Source organism: Haemorhous mexicanus, chromosome 3 (assembly GCF_027477595.1).
Source record: "Haemorhous mexicanus isolate bHaeMex1 chromosome 3, bHaeMex1.pri, whole genome shotgun sequence".
Taxonomy (NCBI): domain Eukaryota; kingdom Metazoa; phylum Chordata; class Aves; order Passeriformes; family Fringillidae; genus Haemorhous; species Haemorhous mexicanus.
In genome coordinates this window covers 107,379,071-107,399,988 of record NC_082343.1, presented here as the reverse complement: position 1 = coordinate 107,399,988, position 20,918 = coordinate 107,379,071, and the positions used below count along the sequence as shown (strand labels likewise).

The following is a 20,918-nucleotide window of genomic DNA, read 5'->3' as shown; positions in this document are numbered from 1 at the left end:
TGAATTTCAGAATTCTTCTTGATTTGTTTTTACATGTCACAGTTATGTAATGAGTCTTTCTTGGTTTTACATGTCACAGTTATGTAACGAGTCTTTCTAGGTGTAAAGATAGGTAAAATATTGTTGTTCAGAATAGCTGGAAGAGAGTTCAGTTCTAAAAGTTTGGTTACAGTTATATTTTCCCAGGAAAAATTACATTAAGTCCTTTAAAGAGAAGAAATCTCCCAAAAGCTAAACATAACACTTGGCTGCTGATTTCCTTCTGAGAAGATTAAAGAATAGAATTAACTTTAGTAATAAGGCAAATGAAACTTGTATTGCAATGATTAAACTGGATTTCTTTGGGAAGAGACATCATGGCCCAGCAAATCTTACTGAGCATTCCTCTGCATTTGTGCTGGATTCAGCTTTCCTTGTCACCTGTCTCATGAATATTGGAATGAGTCATGCTTAGAATGATGGAGGTGGAATAGATCATCTAAGAACAAAATATCTCTGTCGTTAGGGAATTTATGTGGCTGTTGCAAATGAACATATTATTAAAGACCATAGCAGAGAAATGCCAGGGGGAGATGAAAGACAGTTGCCATAGATTGTAATGGGATGCCACAGGTTTTTTGCATTCTTGTTTCCCTGCACAACACAGAGGGCGGGAAGTCGGAGAAGAAGAGAGAGAAAATGAAAAATACTGCTGCAGAAAGTGTCATGAGATGAAAAAGGAAGGTTAATACTATGATGCAATACTGAAGGTTTCTTCAGCATAAATAAACATGCCTTCTAGACACGATGCAGCTTCACATGCACAACAGAACTGCTCTTTTATTTCTGCTTGTGTTAGACTAAATTTGATAACAGCAGGCAGGCAAACAAAGGAATATAGATAGCCTGAAATCCACATTGAGGATTTGTAGAAATCATGTAGAAATGTAGAAATACATATAAAAAATCAGCTATTAACTGTTTTATAGAATCAGTTCCTGAATATTAGGATTGTATTAGAGGTGCTTATACTATCTAGAAACAGGAGGATTTTACAAATTATTTATCTGGCTGGTCAGATGTAATATGGCAGTGCCATCACACATTTTGCCATGCCAGGCTGACCTAGATCAAAGCCATTCTCAGGTTCCTTCCTTCTGGGAACACCACACATATGCTATGGGTCGTGGGCTCTCAGAGTGCAAAAATCACAGAGTATATATGATGAAAAAGTCAGTGCAACTGCACTCTGAAGTGACCCTGGCATGACTCTGGGAGAGTTAGGCTCTGGAGTCTATATGTTTTGCGATAAACCGAGGCACAATACATACTGAGATCTTTACATATAAAGAGAGATAACATCCTTCCAATAAAAAATTTCTCATAATTTTGCTCTCATCATTTTAAATATTTGGAAATATTTCATGTCTTTTGAAATAGAAGTAGGTATCAAGAGAAGAAAAAAAACCTACAATGTTTTTATTATTTTCAGTAATGCAATTTGACTCCTTCTTGAACAAGAACATATAAATCATTCTGAGTGGTTGTTCTTAACACAGGAAAAATATCAGCAGGTCAAGCAGGGGGACTTTTTTTTTATTTGAATACTTGTAACAGACTTCAGAGAATGTGCATGACTAACTATAAAAATGTACATACAAAGATAGAAACACAAATTCTTTTTTTGTTATTTTAATGTAAATGCCCTACAAATTAATACACGATAACAGAAAGTTCCTTTCCTTCCCTTTCCTTTCTAGCTTAGCTCAGAAACCACAAAGTCATTCAGTTTTGGATCCATTCCTATTTCTCAGACTCCCCAGGAGGTTTAGTGAAAGCAAGACATAGCTCTTTCCTGGAACCCCATGGGCATTACTACATGTTTTAGATGTAGATAAGGAAATGCTGCTACTCTGCATTTGGGAAGTCAAGATTTCATTTATAAGGTGCTGAAGCTGGAAGGCTTTCATGTCAGGCCCTCAGCTCACAATCTCCAGCAAAAGAGGAAATGGAGGGTATGTCAGCAGCAGGCAGCCAAGCACAGAACAGAGACATGGCAGCTCAGTGCATATGTTCTCACAGCTGAGTGCTGTGTAGAGATACCACGTGTGTCTAGCAAGCAAAGTATTTCTGTTAGCATAGCACTGCTTTCAGCAGCAGCACATCAACAGCACTGCTTGGGCCCAGCACCAGATTATCATTTTATACATTTTCAGATGTCTTGCATAGGTTAAAAGGAGTCTTCACTGTGTGATGACTCTTTACTTGGGTGGACAGGAAAGGGGGTAACAAAAATAAAAATCAAGAATGTCCTGAGGAGCTCTGATTTTGCTCCTGAGTAGATGCAGGGTGGTGGAGGACACAGAACAACAAGTTAACCTGCGCACAGCTCTGTAAAAGTATTGTCCCATGTTCAGAGAGGACAATTCAGTTTTGTAACCACCAAAGAATTGCTTCCTGATTCCTCCTGTTCTTTTCCCCTCTTCTCCATGGGCAATGTACCCAACAGTTTAACTAGGAATAGTCTCTTCTTGGAGATCATCTTCTCAGACTAGTGCTGAAGTCTCTGAGCAGGACAGCAGTGGTGGCTGGGACCAAGAGCTGCCGTTCTGTGACTTGAACCCTTTTTCCAGGTCAGCCTGGCTGTTCAGCCTGATCTCTGTGTGGAGGGGAGCAGGTGTGGCATATGCTACAGGTCTGAGCTCAGACATGGAAACACTCTGAGACTGAAATACTTAGGATAAAATTCAAGGAAAAAAAACACATTTATCAGTAGCAGAGCTACTAAAATCAGGTTTGTTCAGGTTGAAGTTATGCCTTTTGCAGCTTCCCATGACAACAGCCACTACAATGATCCTAACTTGTCTTTTTGCATTTGTTTTCTCAATGCACTACTCTCGGTACATCTCCTTTTACCTCCTATTTCCAGCTCCCCTCCCCAGTATGGTAAACTCCCATTTCCCATTTCCTCTAACCTCCCCATTTCCATCACTTCCCGCTCCCAGATCCCTCCTTGGTTAGCTGGGCATCAGGCAGCGTGGCAGATTTTGAGGTGGCAGATCAGCCAGGCTGTATTTGTTTGCTACTACAGAGCAGGGGAACAAGCAGATAAAGTGCTTTCCCCAGCAGGGCAACAAATTTCATGTTACCATTGATTGTCATTAAACATTTTAACAATTTAAATCTCTTTGAGATCTTTATCCATCTGTCAAATTTGTTCGCAGTTGAACATCACTGGGGAAAGACGGACAGATGGTAGAATCACATAAGCCTCCTTTCACTGGGAAGCCACATTAAAGAGAAAAAAAAGGCAAAAGTAACAAAACCATCCTGTTTCTTTTTGGACACTGGGTGGAGGCAGAAAGATCTGACAATCAGATACAGATCAGGGTTGGAATCAATATTTACAGTCTTCATTCAAAATGTTAAAAGGATGGTGATCACATGTGCTATGACAGAGATATCACTGTGGGTCTGTTGTGCCATATCCTGTACTGGCTTAGGAGAAAATCAGATTCCTTCTTCACTTTCCACTCCCTCCCGCAACTTATCAGTGCGGAAATCTGCTGTGGCTCAGATGCTGATCTGCAGAGGCTGACAGGACCATTTCACACAGCTGTATGAGTATTAGATGCTGCCCAGAGGTCTGTGTGGGACTCTGGATTTTAGGACCACCCCAACCTCATGCCAGACTAACAGTTTCTGTGGGTGTGAACACACTCTCAGCAACACTGCCCAAATTGCTGTTTCCTGAAGGTATTTTCTATGTGGCATAGAGGACCCAAGGCCACAGACATCGACCCCATTTTGATTGCTAAAACATATTATATAAGATCTCCTGGGAATTTGTTGCAGGTAACATTAAATGAATTAAGCCATTTCAGTTAAATAATACATGTCCAATGCTGCAGGTACACTGAGAGCTGCCGGCTGCTGCCTGACATCAAGCAGCCGCGGGCACCGCTCCCGCGGGCACCGCTCCCCCGAGCACTGCGGAGGGCAACGCCGGACTCAGCGTGTGCCGAAGGGGCCGCCGCAGGTGCCGTGAGGGCGGCGGGGAAGGGCGGCAGCTCCGGCTCCCGCGCACCCCACGAACCCGCCGTGAGGGGAGACACGGCGGGCGGGCTGCGCCTCGGGCTGTGAGGGGCGGGGAGGTCGCCGGGGCCACGGCCGGGACTGCTCCGCTCTGGGGAGGGCCGGACTGCTCCGGGCCGCGTCCCCAGGCGCGCACAGCGACAGGGAGAGGCAGCGCCGGTGCCTTCCCCGCCTGGCCGGGGCGGGGCAGGGGGGCGGCCGCTGCTGCCGCTTCCCGGTTGCCCGCTACGGCCCCGGCCGCGCCAGGAACCATGAGCGGCTCCGGCCCGGAGGGGCCGCAGCCCAGCCAGAAGTCGGAGGAGGACCAGCAGAAGGAGGCCGAGCAGGACTGGGCAGCGGCCAAGGCTTTCTACGACAATCTGGTTACCCAGAGGCCCCGGCCGGTGAGTGCGGGCGGGCCGGGGGTCCGGAGCTCGGGGGTCCGGGGGGAGGCTGGGGGCCCGGGGGCTCAGGGCCGCGGGCCGGCGCTACCCTGCGCTCGCTCCGCAGCCCAAGCCCCAGAACGCCATCACGGTGGCCGTGTCCTCCCGAGCACTCTTCAATCTGGTCGAGGAACAGCGCATCTACGAAGAGCAGGGCGTGGAGAAGTACGTGGAGTACCAGCAGAAAAACGAGAACATCATCCTCAAGCCCGGACCGGCGTTCTACTTCGTCAAGGTAGCCAGGAGGCGGCCCGGAGCGGGTGGCCCGGCGGGGAGGGAGAGGGTGCGGGGTGCGGCGGGGCACGGAGGATGCTGCGAGGCCAAATTTCGGGAAGAGGAGGAGCCCGAAGCTTCCTTCAGCGGAGACAATCCTGCCTCGGGGAGATGCTTTTGGGAGTTATTTTCCCAGCGCCGAGCTCGTCGCGGCGGGGCAGCCCGGGAGCATTCCCTGCATCTCTCTGAGCTCCCTGGCCCCGCGGCCACCGCTTCTCTCCCCTCTCCCATTCCCCTCTCCTCCTCTCCTGTCCTCCCCTCCCGCCGGCTCTAATGCCGAACGCCTGCGGCAGAGCACGTACTGCTCGCGTCACCGGGACCGGAGTGGTACCCTCAGCATCCCGGTTTGTATCCCGGCTCACAGCACCACACCCCAGGTGTGGGTAAAGAGCAGCCTGCTTTTTCCACTGGACATGGGACGTATGAAGCACCTCTCCTTTTTAGACCATTTCAGTCAAGATAAGCCCCAAATTTTTTTGTTTAAGTTTGTCACAACCTCCTCCTCCTCCTCCCCAAAACAAAACAAATCAACCAACTCAATTACCTTCCCCACCTCAAAAAAAAAAAAAAAAAAAAAAAAACTCAAAAGAAAATGAAACACAAACAGTGTTGATTTTCATTTATTTTAGTCAGCTTTAATTTTTCCTTGCTTTTGTTATCACCGTGGAAATTGTTCTTAAGGACCAGCAAAAGAAATGTACTCCCTACTTCTGAGTCAGGGTTTAAGAAGAGCTGAAATGGAATACTTTGCTTTCATTGCACAAGAAAAGAGAAATGGCCAAGGAAAACACCCTGCCAAATGGAAAGCAAATAAAATTAAAGAAAAATGAAAAAAACTGAAAAGTTGTATGTTTTTGAAGAGCTCAGGTTTTAGTAGGACTGTATTGAAAAACACTGTCTACAGAATTAGTTTTATGTCCATTGAGAACTGTTTGCTGACCTTTACCCCAACAATTTTAGAAAATTAATGAAATCATAACTAGAAATCATACTTGCTGACATCAGAGTTGTGGCAGAACATTTCAGGTTTTAAAAGTAGATTTTCATTACTTCAGTTTTGGTCTCAGAAATTTAAAACATTTTCTTCATTACTAACTATATGAACATACACAGTGGAAAAACTACTTATGTCAATACCCATGCTGCTGTGAATATAACATAGCTATTAGTAGCATTAATATCTCAGGGACTGTAAAGGTGTTTCTAACATAAAAGTGTGGCCATAAAATCATTCACAGTGTACCCCAGTGAGAGCAGACTGACTTGGGAATTTACTGCATCTTTTCCTATGTGTAGCAGCCCTGCCAGCACAGTCAGTTTTTCAGATTAGAGTTCAGTATCAAATTTACTTAGAGTATAAACATGATTTGACTCTTTAACTGCTCATACTGTGGAAATCAGAGCTGTTAGCTATGCCTAGCCCAATGCACCTTGACCTCTATTCCCTTCTGATATGTATTTTTGTTTGAAGTCTTTATATTGTTTAATCACAGGAATCATTAGGCTAAAGAACTGTGGCTTTGTTGAGTCATCCTTTCTACTTGGAGACAAAGCAAAAAGGAAATAATAATTTTTTCTTTGGATTCCCTTATTGAAATGTTTAAGATACTAACTTAAAAGTATTATATCTCTTGCTTGTAGTACTTAAGATTTGTCATCACAGGCCAAGGAGTCCTTAGACTGCAAAGTATAAAACCACTGGACAAAAAAATGGAATCCCTTCCTTCACTCAGCCTTATTCTCTAATAATTTAAGAAATTGCCTGCTAGTAGAGTATTAACAATAGAAGTGAGTTATGACCACATACTAAGATTTTTTCCTAGGCCTTACACCAGGTTCTAACTTAGAATTTTCCTAAGCACACTCCCATAATAACATAGCTTTTAAAAGTGAGATTTCCAGAATTTAATTGTGAAATCTGTGGTTTAGTTCTGAAAAACTGGCCTGACTTTTTAAAGCGCCTTTATAAAAATCACTCTATGTTGCATTCATTTGATGATTCATTATTGATTTTGTTGCTGTAGTCCCAAAGAATTCCATTCAAGGGTCAAGATGAAATTCTAAATAGGAGAACAGATGGATACAGAGAGAGATGAGCAGATGAAAGGTCAAGGAAATAAGAATGCCAGACTGTCGGTATAACATGTTGGCCAGTTATCTTTGAAGAGATCTCATATCAAAATCTGTCTCATTCATTGCTGCAATTAGAAACTCTCAAGCTAATCATGTTGACAGGACGTGATTTTGTACTCATTGCTTAAGGGTGGTCTTTGACACCTGATGACCTGAACTGTGTCAGTAAATCGGCCAAAGTAAATTCCATAGCTCAAAAACAAAAAAAAAAAAAAAAAAGAAATTTACTTGCTTCCTTTCAAATGTACCCAGTCAAATGGTTTCTGGGGGCAGCAAAACAGAAAGGAGTAAAAGAAGTTCGGCAAGTTAAACTATCAGGTATTTTACACCCTCCTTCAAGACAATCCTATCACTAAAACTACAGTGACTATGAAAGGAGGCACACTGGGCTGTTGACTTCCACATTTTCAATCTGCAGGCACTGGAGCATGTCAATACCCGGCTTCTTGAGCTGTACCCTGATGATGAAGAACGGTTTGATATTGTCCTGATGACTAATAACCATGCCCAAGTGGGAGTGAGGCTCATAAACAGTATCAATCACTATGGTAAATAATTATTGATGTGTAGAATTGCCAGCTGTTACATAATAATATGAATTAATTTTATTCTTCCTGATCTGACTTTGGGAAAAGCAGTTTCTTGGATATTTATTCTTGGGTGTCAGCATAAGTGAAATAGTATTAGACAGAATTTGATCCTGTGCTCTAGATTTGTCAGGTGTGAACCATAACTTCTGAGAAGTCCTTAAACTTTTGAGTATTTGGTATCTATGCTCCCTACACATACATCTTCACAGCAGTTACTCTGCTGTTGTAGAGGGAATTTTTCCCCTAAATTCTCAATGAGGATGAGCTGATCAAACATTGTAATTATTTGAAGTTGTGTAACTTGTTGAAATTACAATGAATGTATTTTTTTATGTTTACTGTAAGCTAGGCTAGTGCACCTTTTCATAGGTTCCTTTTAGAGGTTTGTAGTGTCAAGGCAGAGTCACACCTTGTGCTGTTCTTACTTTAGGCTTAACAATTGAACGTTTCTGCATGACGGGAGGACAGAGCCCCATTGGTTACCTGACTGCGTACCTCACGAACCTGTACCTCTCAGCGGATTCTGACAAAGTGCAGGAAGCTATAGAAGCAGGTTTGAATTGACTTTCTTTTGCTATCTATTGATATCTTTTGTTGTCTGTTGACCTTGTTCAAAAATTATACACATTGTGTGTCTCACAGAAAGTAGTTCTGCTTCATCAAATGGAAAAAGTCGCCACTTTGTGTGGTGCAAGTTTATCACTTACTTTTACTCAACCAAATAAAATCGGTTGATGCGGTTCTTCTTTGGCTTTTCAGCCTGCTGATAGTGACAACTTAACCACTCTACACCTTTATCTTCTCGCCTTCAAAAAGAAACAAGACTCCCACCTCTATTCAACTTCTCTTTGAATAGGATAATCTTTTTGATACAACTTAAAAAAGCAACTTCTGTGTCTTATTTTTGTTAAAAGTAACAAATACTTTGATTGAGTGGTCTCCTTGGGATTTCCTGCTTTTCTCTCATTTGCAGCACAGCTTGGGAAGCAGTTTTATATGGTCTTATATGAAAGTGGAAGGAAACATGTCCAAGAAGTTTTGGCAGTGGGACAGCTTCCATGCATTTGTGTCACAGAACAGCCATCTCTAATTAGCTTTTGTGTTTGGATGTGCTCACCATATATAAGGGTCACCACCAATAAGTTGTTGGAACCAAACTGCTGATGGTTTCATAACTGACTTTGCAGGACATGCTAACCGAGGGTCTCTGATCCATTTTCAGGCATTGCATCAGCTACGATGTTCACTGCTAACAAAGATGTTGTTTACTCGGATACACAGCTGAGGGTGGCTTTTGATGGGGATGCTGTTATCTTTTCTGATGAATCAGAACAGATTTTTAAAGAGCAAGGATTAGATCGATTTTTTGAACATGAACAGCTGAATGAAAATAAGCCTCTTGCACAGGTTTGTATTTCTTGAATTTCTTGTTTAAAGGGAGTTTCCAAAAGATCTGATGACTTTCATTGCTGCTATATTTCTCCATTTCCCAAGTGTTCTTTGTGAAAGCTGATGCCCCTATTTATTTCCTTCTCCAAAGGTAATCTTCAAAATTCATGTATCACATAAAAGAGGCCACCATTGCAGTCCTTTTACCAGGCTATCACTGCAGTCCTCTCTCATTTCTCTGAGAGAACTGCATATATGAGACAGTGACTTAGAGTTGTCATTTAATAGTATCATTAGAAAAAGAAATGTTAGTACTGATTTCCCTGTTGTTATTTTTTTAATCAGACTGCAGGTAATGTTAATTTCAAACAGTGGGATATTCTGGGTATTAAAAGAAGATAGTATCTGCTTATACCCAAGCAGAGCTCTGCCATTTGTCTAAAAACACAAATATTTTAACATTAGCTAAAACTGAAAGACCGATTCTGCTATTGTTAAAAACTGTAAATTCAGAGTAAAAGCTTTATTTATTAAAGTACTGGACAGCGCAATATATTGCAATTTGAACAAAACTGTCATTTGCTTCTATTAATTGGAGAGTAGTATAGGCATTAGTCTGGAAAGAGTTCATTGATGGCTTTGTACTTAGGGCTTGTACTGGTTTTTGTGCAGGAAAAAAAATTACAGCTCACGGATCATAGCAAAAAGAGTTCCATGTTTTCAATGAACATTTTATCAAAGACTATAATTAAAAATTAATATTGTAGGAGATCTTGTAAGCCTTAGTGAGATTTACTTTCCCACTTATCCTACCATGTAGTGTTATGGTTTTAACTTTTTGCCAATTAGTGAATTCCTAGTGAGGGTCCAGACCCATTTGGAGATGTTACATAGAGAATTTGTGGAGGAGCACAGCACTGGAAAATGAATTCTGTGTGTAACTGGCAGTTTGGAAGAAAGCAAAAGAATTATTTTGGCAACTGTGGACATATACTAAATATGCTTCTGGTATTTCATACTCAGGGTCCTTTGAAGGGTTTTCTGGAAGACCTGGGGAAACTCCAGAAGAAGTTCTATGCAAAAAATGAACGATTAAATTGTCCCATAAGGACCTACCTGGTCACAGCCAGAAGTGCAGCGAGCTCTGGAGCCAGAGTGCTGAAGACTCTCCGTAGCTGGGGTCTGGAGATTGATGAGGCACTTTTCCTAGCAGGAGCACCGAAAGGACCAATCCTGGTGAAAATCCGCCCTCACATTTTCTTTGATGACCAGATGTTCCACATTGAAGGAGCTCAGAAATTAGGTGCCATAGCCGCACATGTCCCCTATGGCATTGCTCAGAAGCACCAAAAACCTACATGACTGGAGGGTGCCACTAAGGATAAGGTTCTTAACTCAGCCAGCCTCTAATCTACCAATAGTTACATCTGAAAACCTCTACATTTGTGTATTGTGAGCACTGTGTCTAAAGATTTAACTTCAGGCTAGAACAGCCTTTAAAGGAAGTTTTATTTAATATTGGTAAGTTTTTAATATAGTTATTTTAATATAGTTCTTAATGAGTTTAGATTTTTTTACTGTCTGTATCTTAACACTGTGGTTTTGATATTAAGAGATTTGTACTGTTTTTATAGCTTGAGACACATTCTGAAAGATCAGTTATATTTTATCTAAAAATTTGTTGGCAGGTTATTTATATGAAAATTCATGCTGCAATGCTGGTTCTTGACAGTTATTTCTGAAGTTCCCAAAAGCACAGTTTACATGTAAATGTTTACCTGTTGGTGGTTTGCTGGTTAAATATGTGTTCAGTAGGTCTGTCACCACATGGGTTTGGCTTCAAGTAAAATATTAGTGCATTTGGTTGTGTTTGCACATATTTTTCTATATTGTTTTCTTATCTTAATAAAGCTGGCTTTACAGAACATTGTCATTTTTCTATGTAGAGATTTTAGCATAATTTCCTAGGCAGAGTTTGTGTAATCAGAATGTTCCTGATGTTTGGAACCAGAAGTGACCACTTTCAGTCTAATCTGAGAGCTAGAGGTCTCACCTTGACCCCCAACATACTTCACAGAGCTGCGTAGAAGTCTGAGATGCTGTGAGGATCTTGGCTGGGACAAAGGCTGAAGCTTTAGAGCACACCTCCATAACAGCAGATAATCTACCTGGAAATAATACTGTTGAATACTTTCTTCTTAACTGATTCCCTTAGGATTTACAACTGTTCTGTGATCTGCATGAACTCAATTTGGCAACTTCTGATGAGTTTCCAGGGGACAGGTGTCTGTTGCAGCATGACTTCATATTTGCACCATAGGTCTATTCTCTCTCTTTTATACTAAATTCCTGTATCTCATTGTTATCCATGTAACTAAGTGATCTCCAAATGACACCACTAACATCTGTCAGGTGGTGTTTGTTCTCTTTCTCTCCCTAGTGAAACAACTGTCCTGTTTTATTATTTATTGTTGTCATATATTTATACCAGAAGAGACAAAACCAAAAGAATGTGCTTTGCAGTGGGAGTAGAAATGGTGAATCAAGCTTGTCACGATCTGTGGTTCCTGGGGGAATTTAGCCCAGAATCTCACGTTAGCCTCTGAAAGTTTGGTCTCCTCTGTCCAGATGAACTGTCCTGGTATTATAGAAAGCTCCTCTGCATCAATTATAGTTTCCCTCCCAGGAACACAGGCAATCATTTTAATGTTCTGGGTCCAAGCCACAAAGTGCTTTGGAAGCAAAGGCAAAAGCCTTGATCCTGCATGAAAAGCAAATAGAGACCGCTGGAAAGGTTTTCAAGTGTTCACACCAGTATGTGATGTTGATGAGATGCACTGCAGATTTCTGGTGTACTTGGAGCTTTGTATGTGCTAAAGGCTTGGTGCCCAAAATGTATCACATTTCCCAGCCCAGCCAGGAGGTGAGGAAGACATGAATTAACTGAGGCCTGGTCATTGTCTGCCAGGATGGGATAGAGTTACCAAATGGAGATTATGAAAAATGTTATTAGCAGATGTTTTTATGTGAGAGATCTGAGTCCACAAGGAATTCAAAAATATTCCTTTGCTGTGGAATATAAATTGTGTGTGTACCACAAAAGCATGGCTGCAAATTTCAGAAAGATCAGTCCTGCCTTTTTGAAGCAGAACATGTATTATCTGGTTTTCATCCGTGCATTGTTAGAGCTGTAGAGGTTGGGTGCAGGAAATAAAACTGGCATTTGACTCCCACTGAACAATTACATCTTGATAATGAAAAGGTTAATGGAATGCTTAATCCATATAGGAGTGCAGAGGTGGGTCTCATACCTGACAGGGCAAGCATGCAAATCAGTGAATAAATTGGAAGCTGAGTCATGTGTTCTATTATGTTCACTTCACCTTTATTTCCAACAAACCATCCATGTACAGCAAGAATGAAATCTACTGGCCAGTACACCAGAGCTTCCAAGTCTTTTTTTGATCTGTGCACACACAGTACTAGGGGACTCCCTCTTGCAGTGTCCTCCTGACAGCACTAAGGCATGCATAAAAACAGTTCACAAATCTACTATTCTAGTAGAATTTACATTCTTAGTCACAGAATTCAAGTTGACATTAAAGTTCAGAAGCTGATGTTAAGGCCCACACTTTTCCTAAATGAGTTGAGCAAAAAGCCCTTAGATGTTTCAGGTCATACACTGTCTTTCGATTGTCAGGCAACTGTTCCCAGGCTCAATGGCTGCTTCTCTGCAAATCCAGCTGGCAGCATTGTGGGGGAGTGGAGCCTACTAGTTCATGCAAGTACCTTCCAGACTAATCTGGATGTTTGGGGAGGATCAGCTTGCCAACCAGCCTCTGCCTGTTAAAATTATTTTCTTCTGCTCCAAGGCACAGCTTGGCTAGTGGACCGAAATAATCTTTTTCAAGAAAATTCTGTGAAGTGGGGTGGGAGCTGAGGGAAAGTGTTTTCTATTTTTGTAGACATAGAAGAGAATTGTCTTGTAATAGCATTCCAATCCACAAAACAAAACAAACAAGCAAACAACAGCCACAAAACTCAACAAAAAATGTCTTGCTTCTCACGCTTATCAGGCGTGAGTTTATGCCCTCGTAACCCTAAGCTAGTAACAATTAAAACAGCAGAAATATTTTTCACTAGGGGAATAGAGAGAACTGTCCTTTATCAGCCTGTTTTCAACACTGGAAGACAGACTCATGAAAAGGAAACTGTCATCCTAGACAAAATCTGGGGGAGGATTAGTGATAACACAGATGGATTGTGTAGAAACAGAACTCCATCAGGGAAACCCAGTTCTTGTTCCCTTAGTTTCCAGGTTCCTACACCACATAAGAGTCCAGGAAAGACAATAAGACAAATGGGAATGTCTCCAACTGCTACCAATTCCTGTGGAGAAAAATGTTATAAATAGGATTCTGAAGGTGTCTTCAGATTTTTTGTTTAACAGAATGTATTCTCAGAGTGTGTTAGATATTTCCCACCAGTTACCAAGTCATCATAAACCCATATTCCTAGTTCCTTTCCATCTTTAAGACACCCTTTTAATTTCCAGGCTAGCACATCATCTGGAGGAGCCAAAATATAAAGTATTTCAGATCAAAAAACTGGAGCTAGCCATCATCACATATCTTCCAACATGCATTCTGGAGTCATCATCACATATCTTCCAACATGCACTCTGGACTGTGGTCTGTTCTGAGGATGTGGGATTCAGACTGCTCCTACATTCTGAGAAGGACCCTCAGGTACCCCCTCAGGCTCCTCTGCCAGATCCTGTAATCTGCACTGGCCTGCAGTATTGCTAAACACAGCCTTGAGAGCAATAGAGGGGTACAGAAATCTGTGGAGCAGGTCAATGCCAGAAGAAATAATTTCCAGTTATCATGCTCAGTATCTGGGACCAACATCTGGATGCACACATCATTTCTGCCTACATGACCAGCTTCTAACCACCACGAGCTCCTGAGCACAATGCTGCTTGCACTGAAGGCTGGACTGACATGGATAAATACAGGCAGTGCCCTTGGGTCAGTGCCCACTCCAGCACATCTGCAGCCTTCTTAGTAGGAGCATTGGAGATGACTGGAGAGTCCTCACAGCCAGGTGATCAACAGCAGATTCTTTAGCTCCCACCAGGACGATTTCTTACAGAATGAATCTGCTCCTCTAACAGAGCATTTCCTGGTTCTCCTGTTTTGACATCTCTTTGGCAACTGCTCTTCCTTCCTCATGTCCTTGACTGGGTGTGGCTGCAATGCCTGCCAGTACATGTTTACTCTGAGAAGAACATACGGAAGAACACCCTAACATGGCTCTTACACCAAATTAAGGATGTAAAGTTTCACATTTCATACACAGATGCAATGGTGTGGCCTGGCTAAAATACCCTTTGGTGCAACCATGAGGCTCACAACGGAGTGAAGGGCCGAGAATGAGGAAAGTGTTTTCTGTACTGAAGACAAAGACAGAAGAGGTTTGTTAACAAATCTGGAGTGTTTAGGTGACGTGCTGCCTATGCAGCCCTTAAACTGCCTGAGAAGTGTGAGAGACAGTAAAAGACATGGTAAGGGTACTTCCAGAAGATTCTGCTGTTTCTGCTGCTGTAACATGAGCTGAGGTCAGCCTCAGAACTAACTGCAGCCATGTGACAGCCTGCAGGTAGCACCAACATGTGACAGTTAAGGGGAGCTTGTTATTGCAAATCATTATCATGTCCAGACAAGCCACAAGAAACCTGATTAAAGGCTCATGGGTTTCCTCTTGGTTTCTTAGTAATTTCCCCAAATATGCCAGGTCTTGATTCAGGACAGACATGCTCCTTATCAGCCAAGTCAAGCATGTTTCTTGTCTCCCTGTATTCTTCTGCTTGCTGGCCTCTAGTTCTTCATCACAAACTTCTCTTAATCTATGTTGTTCCATTCTCTTTGACACTCTCTTATTCCTAAATCTGCACTGAACTCCAGTACTGGGGTTTTGGGGTGGGTTTGGGGTTTTTTTTGTTTGTTTGTTTGGGGTTTTTTCGTTTGGTCGGGTTTTTTTCATTGTTGGTTTTTTTTTTTCGGTTTTTTGTTTGTTTGTTTTGTTTTAAACTACCTTGCTCTTGATCAAAATTCAGTTACCTTTTAATTCTCTCTCTGTACACTTCTGACACTGACTCTTCCATGGTTAGGGTGAAAAGGACTTTGAGTGGGTGAACCGCAGTGGCCACTCCTGCCTCCCTGAGTGGGTTCATGCTTCCCTGGTTGCGATCATCAAGGTGGTTGGGATTAGTAACAGTGCCTAGAAAGATGACATGAAGTCGATGGCTGAAAACAGATTTTGGGTTAAGGATTCAAAACAAAGTTGTCAGAGCTGAGGGGCCGCCCAAGAGTACCAACAACTAAAGAGGTTCAAACAGCTCCCAACGCGTGCTGGAACGTGCATCACCCACTTGCGCCGGTTGCATGCCATTAGGTTTCTCTCCGCCCAACTCCGCAGCCCGGGGCGGTGCCGCGGAAGGGCAGCAGAGCCCTCAGTGCTCGCGGCCCCGCCCGGCCCTGCCCCGCCCCGTCAGCGCCGCGCTGCGGGCAGCGCGCCCGGCCCCGGGCCGCGCGCAGGCTCCCGAGCCGCTCCGGGACCACAAGCCCCAGCAGGCCCCGCGCGGCCCGGCCAGGCCCGGCATGGCCGCGGCGCTGCCGGCCCTGGTGCTGGGCGCGGGGCTGCTGGTGGCCGCCTGGCGCTGGCTACGGGGCGCGGCGCGGCCCGGGCGCGGGGGCTCCATGCGGGGCAAGACCGTCATCATCACCGGCGCCAACAGCGGGCTGGGCCGGGCGGCGGCGGCCGAGCTGCTGCGGATGCGGGCCCGCGTCATCATGGGCTGCCGCGATCGGGCGCGGGCCGAGCGGGCGGCCCGCGAGATCCGGGCCGAGGTGGGCGAGCGGGCGGACGGCGGGGGCGAGCTGGTGGTCCGCGAGCTGGACCTGGCCTCGCTGCGCTCCGTGCGCGCCTTCTGCCACCGCGTCCTGCAGGTACGGCCGGGCCCGCGGGTCCCCTGCCGCGCTGCCCCGGCCCGGAGAGGGCACGGCACGCACGGCTGCGCGGTGCTGGGTGGCGGTCTCTGGGCTTCCTGGTGGCGCCCGGGTTTCCGTGTGGGTTGGACGAGGCAGTCCCTGCTGCCCGCAGCGCGCTCGGGGGCTGGGGAAGTCGCTGAGGTCACCGCAGGGTGAATGAGGAAGGTATAAGCAAACAGGCCGTGAATTAGCTCCTGGAAGCATGAACTTCGTGGTAGTTTGGTCTATTTTGGTTTAAAATATTCTAGATCGTTTCTATTCAGGGAAGGAAATTCTTGTTTCTCTGCGAGATAAATGATTTTCCTTCCTTTCTCTCTGAATTAACTAGCTTAACCTTTGTTGGTTTAAATTAGTGTTACAGCTCAGCCTTGCCACCAGAAAAATGAAAGTTGCCAAGTGCACTGCTGACATGCTCCAGACATCCTTCTGCTGTCTCCTTAGGTTGTATCCCCACAAGGATTTGAATCACTCACCCACCAACAGCAGAATCTAGTCAGTAGACATTTTTGAATATATAAAACTTTTGCAGATTCCCTGAAAACCTGAGTTTAAGGAGAATGGGGACATCCAGTTGCTTTGCCTGACAGAAATGCCACTAGATTTGTAGAGCAGAGGGAAGCACTGTTGGAGGCATTATTTCATTCCCACCAAAAGCATCTTTTGGGACTTTGATCTCACCACATCTAGCTACTCAAGTCAAGAGACATGAAGTCTTGGGGAGCCAAGCTTAATAAGGTCTGCTGCTGCTCAGGGGTTTGTTAAGAACTTAAAAGATGCTCAGATCCTGTTGTAAGAGTGAAAGAAATTAGGGACTATATTGTATTAATTTTAAAACTGCTTTTATAAAAGTTACGTGTCAAGTTCTCTAGTGGGACACTTTGTAATCTGTATATATATATATATATATATGTGTGTGTGTGTGTGTGTGTATATATATATATATATATATATAAGTCCAGTGATAAGGTCTAATCTTGTTTCCATGCTGTGGGAAAATCTGCATACATGAAAGGATATAAAATTTGTGTAATAAGCACACAGCAAAAAAAAAAAAAAAGAGACATACTGTTTAACTTTTAGGAATTATATATTTTATAGTACGAAGTATCAGAGTGGCTCTTAAGTGAGAAATAGATAAAAGAAAAGAGAGTGTGCTATCTTCAGAGCATTGCTGATGCCTGCATTGTAACTTGAATGTGCTTGAATGACAAGGGATGCGAGCTCAAGAGATACTTTCAAGAACTTTTCCACCCAAGTTTATGTTGCCTTCCCTACTTTTGAGTCCTTTTTGGAGCTGTTATTTAAGAATTTGTTTGGGGGTTCTTGTGGTTTTTTGTATGACATAAAGAAGATATAAATATCAGCAGGATGGAGAGAAAGTGCACTCCACTACTTAAGACTTGTTTGTGGGAGCTTTGCTTTGCATGACTGAAAGTGATTGTATCTCTCACTCCTTAGTCTCACTGAAAAAAAATAAAAGACTGAGATGTTGGAGGGTTCCATGGGAAAATGGAGAAAGTGAGCTTAGAGGCTGCAGAGAATATCACTGTCCATCAAAGCAATGTTTTGTGTACTCTGCTGCCCTTGGTTATAATAGCTGCCTTCTTGGCATTGATCACATACCTCTAGGATATTACATGTAGGAATTTCACAGAATAGCCCATGTGGAGGTCTTGCTTCTTGAAGTGTTAAGTTTTGCAAAATAAATCCTCCAGTCAGATGTTTTTCTCTAAAGAAAGAAGGATCACTTCAGTGAGCAGTTCTGCAGTCATACTTATTCGCTCCTGTCCTGATTTAGTGATAGTGACTGACCATTGTGTCCCTTTGGGTGAAGAAGTGAGTTTGGTGCTCTTTGGATCATGTCTTTGGGACCCAGTTATATGAAACACTGAGCAGCCACAAGTTTGAGGAAATCAGTCTGAGAATGAAGTACTTGAAGTTTGAGTGATCCGATGCCAGCACCTTTAACTGAATGCCAAGTGCACATTTGGTGTTTGCTCTTTGTATCATTGCTGCTAATGGCAGTGAAATAAAAAGGAAATGGTGCAGAATTCATTTATGAGGTTCTCTATTTTTATCATCATAATGGTCCAAGATTGTCTCAGCTTGTCTTGCAGTTCCTGCATTGAGTTTAAAGAATTAAAGGCAAACTCCCAGTCCTCTTAGAGAAAATTAATATATTTGCCTCTGATTCATGCAAGCATAAATTGTTATTTCACAGTCTTTTGTCAGAGGTGGGTAAGAGTGTTGAATTCAGAACTTATTTATGCAGCTTACTTTAATTTGGGGGGTTTTGTGGGCTTTTGGTTGTTTTTTTTTTTTAATTACAGTTTTGGGTAAATTGGAGCGCTCTTAATTTTTGAGTGACTTCTGGAGCATGAAGTGCATGATGCATAAATCTAAATTATCAATGCCATCTCTGTTAATTACTTATATTTTCTAATCCTGGAGAGTGTAACATATATCCTTGAGTCTGAGTTTTACTAACCTGAACCAGAATAGTGATCCATCAAATCTCATGTGCCAAGCACCTCATAGAGCCTCTGTTCCTTAGTTCCTGAGTAGACCTATTAGACTCGAATCATGTGAAATGTGTTGCTTTTCTATGAGTACTGCTCCATAGTTCTCACCCAGCAGCAGAGTGATGTGTACTGATTTTAAAGTAAGACAAGTTTAAAATCATGAAAATATTATTTGGCAGAGTTTTTCATCTCATCCCAGTGAGATGATGGGTCTGCAGTGTAATGGTTCCTCTTCAGCCCTGAGGTTAATTCCTTGTGCTCCATGCTTGCGTGTCTTTCGCGCACTAGATCCCTCTGCTATAGCAGAGATTTGCCATCAATTAATGTGTGTCCTCTTGCAGTTCAAAAGACAGGCTGCTTTTTAAAGAGGAAGAAAATGCATCACAAAGGTAATTTATGATTGAATTGCTGTAGAAAAAGCTGCTCTTGGAGAAGCCAATGGTTGTGTTCTTTTCCTGCATTAGAGGTTGATACTCCTCTCAGGTACTTGCATCCTACTGGGGTCAAGTGCACAGTTTAGTGGTCGTTCAACTTAAAGGTGGTTTTTTTTCCAGCAGTGCTTTAAGAGAATGTCAGAAAGTTACAATTCAGAAAACTAGAAACGAAATTATTTCTTTTTTAACAGTGCCCAATGAGAAATTGAAGCATAATAATGTTATATATGGGAGTTCTAAACCTGAATGATTTTTTTTTTTCTTTTGTCTTTAAAGGAAGAGTCAAGGCTGGATGTTCTGATAAATAATGCAGGGATATTCCAGTGTCCATACATGAAGACGGAGGATGGTTTTGAGATGCAATTTGGTGTAAATCACTTGGGCCACTTCTTGCTCACCAATCTTCTTCTGGGCCTCCTCAAAAATTCTGCCCCAAGCAGAATTGTTGTAGTGTCCTCAAAGCTTTACAAATATGGAGAGATCAACTTTGAAGACTTGAACAGTGAAATAAGCTACAATAAAAGCTTTTGTTACAGCCGAAGTAAACTGGCTAACATCTTATTTGCCAGGGAGCTGGCCCGTCGGCTGGAAGGAACGGGAGTCACCGTCAACTCCCTTCATCCTGGGATTGTCAGAACAAATCTAGGCAGACATGTGAATATTCCTTTGCTGGCCAAACCTCTGTTCAACTTGGTGTCGTGGGCTTTCTTCAAAACACCTCTGGAAGGAGCCCAGACATCTATTTATTTGGCCTCTTCTCCTGACGTTGAAGGCGTGTCGGGAAAGTATTTTGGAGACTGCAAAGAGGAAGAACTTCTGCCTAAAGCCATGGATGACTTGGTTGCAAGAAAATTGTGGGATATCAGTGAAGTGATGGTTGGCTTACTGAAGTAAGTGCCAGGGAGTGTCTGCAAAAAAGAATGCAGATAGGTATGCAGTGCATTTTGGCAGCAGTGAAATTCTCACTTTAAATGCTGAGGGAATACAGAATTTTGCCCAGTAAGTATGAAATAAGAGAATGATTTATTTTGGAACTCTGTTTTGAAATTAAAGACAATCTTCAAGAGACACAGGCATTCAAAAAATTTTTTTTAAAAATGGTAGGTGTGAATATAATTTCTGGTTAAATCTGCTTAGAAACTCGTGTTTTACAAATAAAAATTAAGCAGAAGGTCGTTTTGCAATATATAAGCATATTTGTCAATACATGTCTTGTTGGACAATGCAGGGTACTGATGGTGAAACACTTCTGTAAAAAATTATTTAAAAATAAGTCTTAATAATAGTCATCTTTTTTTGAGCCATCACAATGACAAATGGAATTAAGAGTTTTCCTGATATCTTGCACTGTAATTGTTGAGGCCTCTGAGTGCCTTTCAAAGGCTTGTCAGCCCCATGGTTCAGTGAGCAAAATCGTTGAGCCATGCTGAGTTTTGCTGTGAAGCACAAAGTTAGCTATTTTGTGATGTTGCTGCTGTTCAGTGTGTAAGAGTGTGTAAGTACACTTGGTTGTGCAAGTTGTATTTTTATTTTCACATGTGTTGAAATTGCTGTTTCTTGAAACCTTGGGTTTCATTAAAAGGGTAGTTGCAAAATGTATAATGGTCTTGATAAGGCTTTGCATGGCATGAACTGTGTAAGACCTCATGCAAATTAGACCGAAGAGAATAAGCTGCTCAGTGTGTTTGGCTTGACTGATGGCACTTTAACTCAGTAATGAGGTTCCATAAATGTCTCATACAGCTGACTGAATATTCTTTAATAAAATCTTTTAAAAAGAAGACATAGCTTTCATTTTTTTATTGTGGGAGATGTATCAGAAACCAGCAGCCTTGATAGAATAGCCTTGTTTCAAAGCAAAAGATGAACCCATGTGTTGCTTTAAGGGAGCCTGTGCTGTGGGGCTGGTAGAAATAAAATGGGCTCCAATGAAATACAGGAGTCTTGAGTGAGTCTGTGAGTCTGTACTGATTTTTTTTTTTTTTTTTTTTTAGTTCATGTAACTTATGATTTCATATTGACATTTATG

At 42.6% G+C, this 20,918-nt stretch overlaps 2 protein-coding genes across 2 annotated transcripts; both read left to right on the top strand.

Moving 5' to 3' along the window:
- Window positions 1–4,259: 4,259 nt before the first annotated feature.
- On the top strand, window positions 4,260–10,806 carry NT5C1B (5'-nucleotidase, cytosolic IB). The gene is made up of 6 exons (XM_059842925.1): window positions 4,260–4,457; window positions 4,564–4,731; window positions 7,321–7,450; window positions 7,923–8,045; window positions 8,715–8,899; window positions 9,905–10,806. The coding sequence occupies exons 1-6, from the start codon at window positions 4,326–4,328 to the stop codon at window positions 10,241–10,243; spliced, it is 1,077 nt and encodes a 358-aa protein (XP_059698908.1). The 5' UTR covers window positions 4,260–4,325; the 3' UTR covers window positions 10,244–10,806.
- Window positions 10,807–15,528: 4,722 nt separating this feature from the next.
- On the top strand, window positions 15,529–20,670 carry RDH14 (retinol dehydrogenase 14). Its single transcript, XM_059842926.1, has 2 exons — window positions 15,529–15,891; window positions 19,166–20,670. Exons 1-2 carry the CDS (start codon window positions 15,544–15,546, stop codon window positions 19,781–19,783), a joined length of 966 nt encoding a protein of 321 aa, XP_059698909.1. The 5' UTR covers window positions 15,529–15,543; the 3' UTR covers window positions 19,784–20,670.
- Window positions 20,671–20,918: the final 248 nt, after the last annotated feature.

Excerpts from the sequence above, each read along its gene's own strand:
- NT5C1B (XM_059842925.1), top strand. The coding sequence starts at position 4,326 with ATGAGCGGCTCCGGCCCGGAGGGGCCGCAGCCCAGCCAGAAGTCGGAG. Across the intron at positions 8,046-8,714 it reads GCAGGAAGCTATAGAAGCAG|GCATTGCATCAGCTACGATG; the intron begins GTTTGAATTGAC and ends ATCCATTTTCAG. Across the intron at positions 8,900-9,904 it reads AAAATAAGCCTCTTGCACAG|GGTCCTTTGAAGGGTTTTCT; the intron begins GTTTGTATTTCT and ends TTTCATACTCAG.
- RDH14 (XM_059842926.1), top strand. The coding sequence starts at position 15,544 with ATGGCCGCGGCGCTGCCGGCCCTGGTGCTGGGCGCGGGGCTGCTGGTG. Across the intron at positions 15,892-19,165 it reads TCTGCCACCGCGTCCTGCAG|GAAGAGTCAAGGCTGGATGT; the intron begins GTACGGCCGGGC and ends TTGTCTTTAAAG.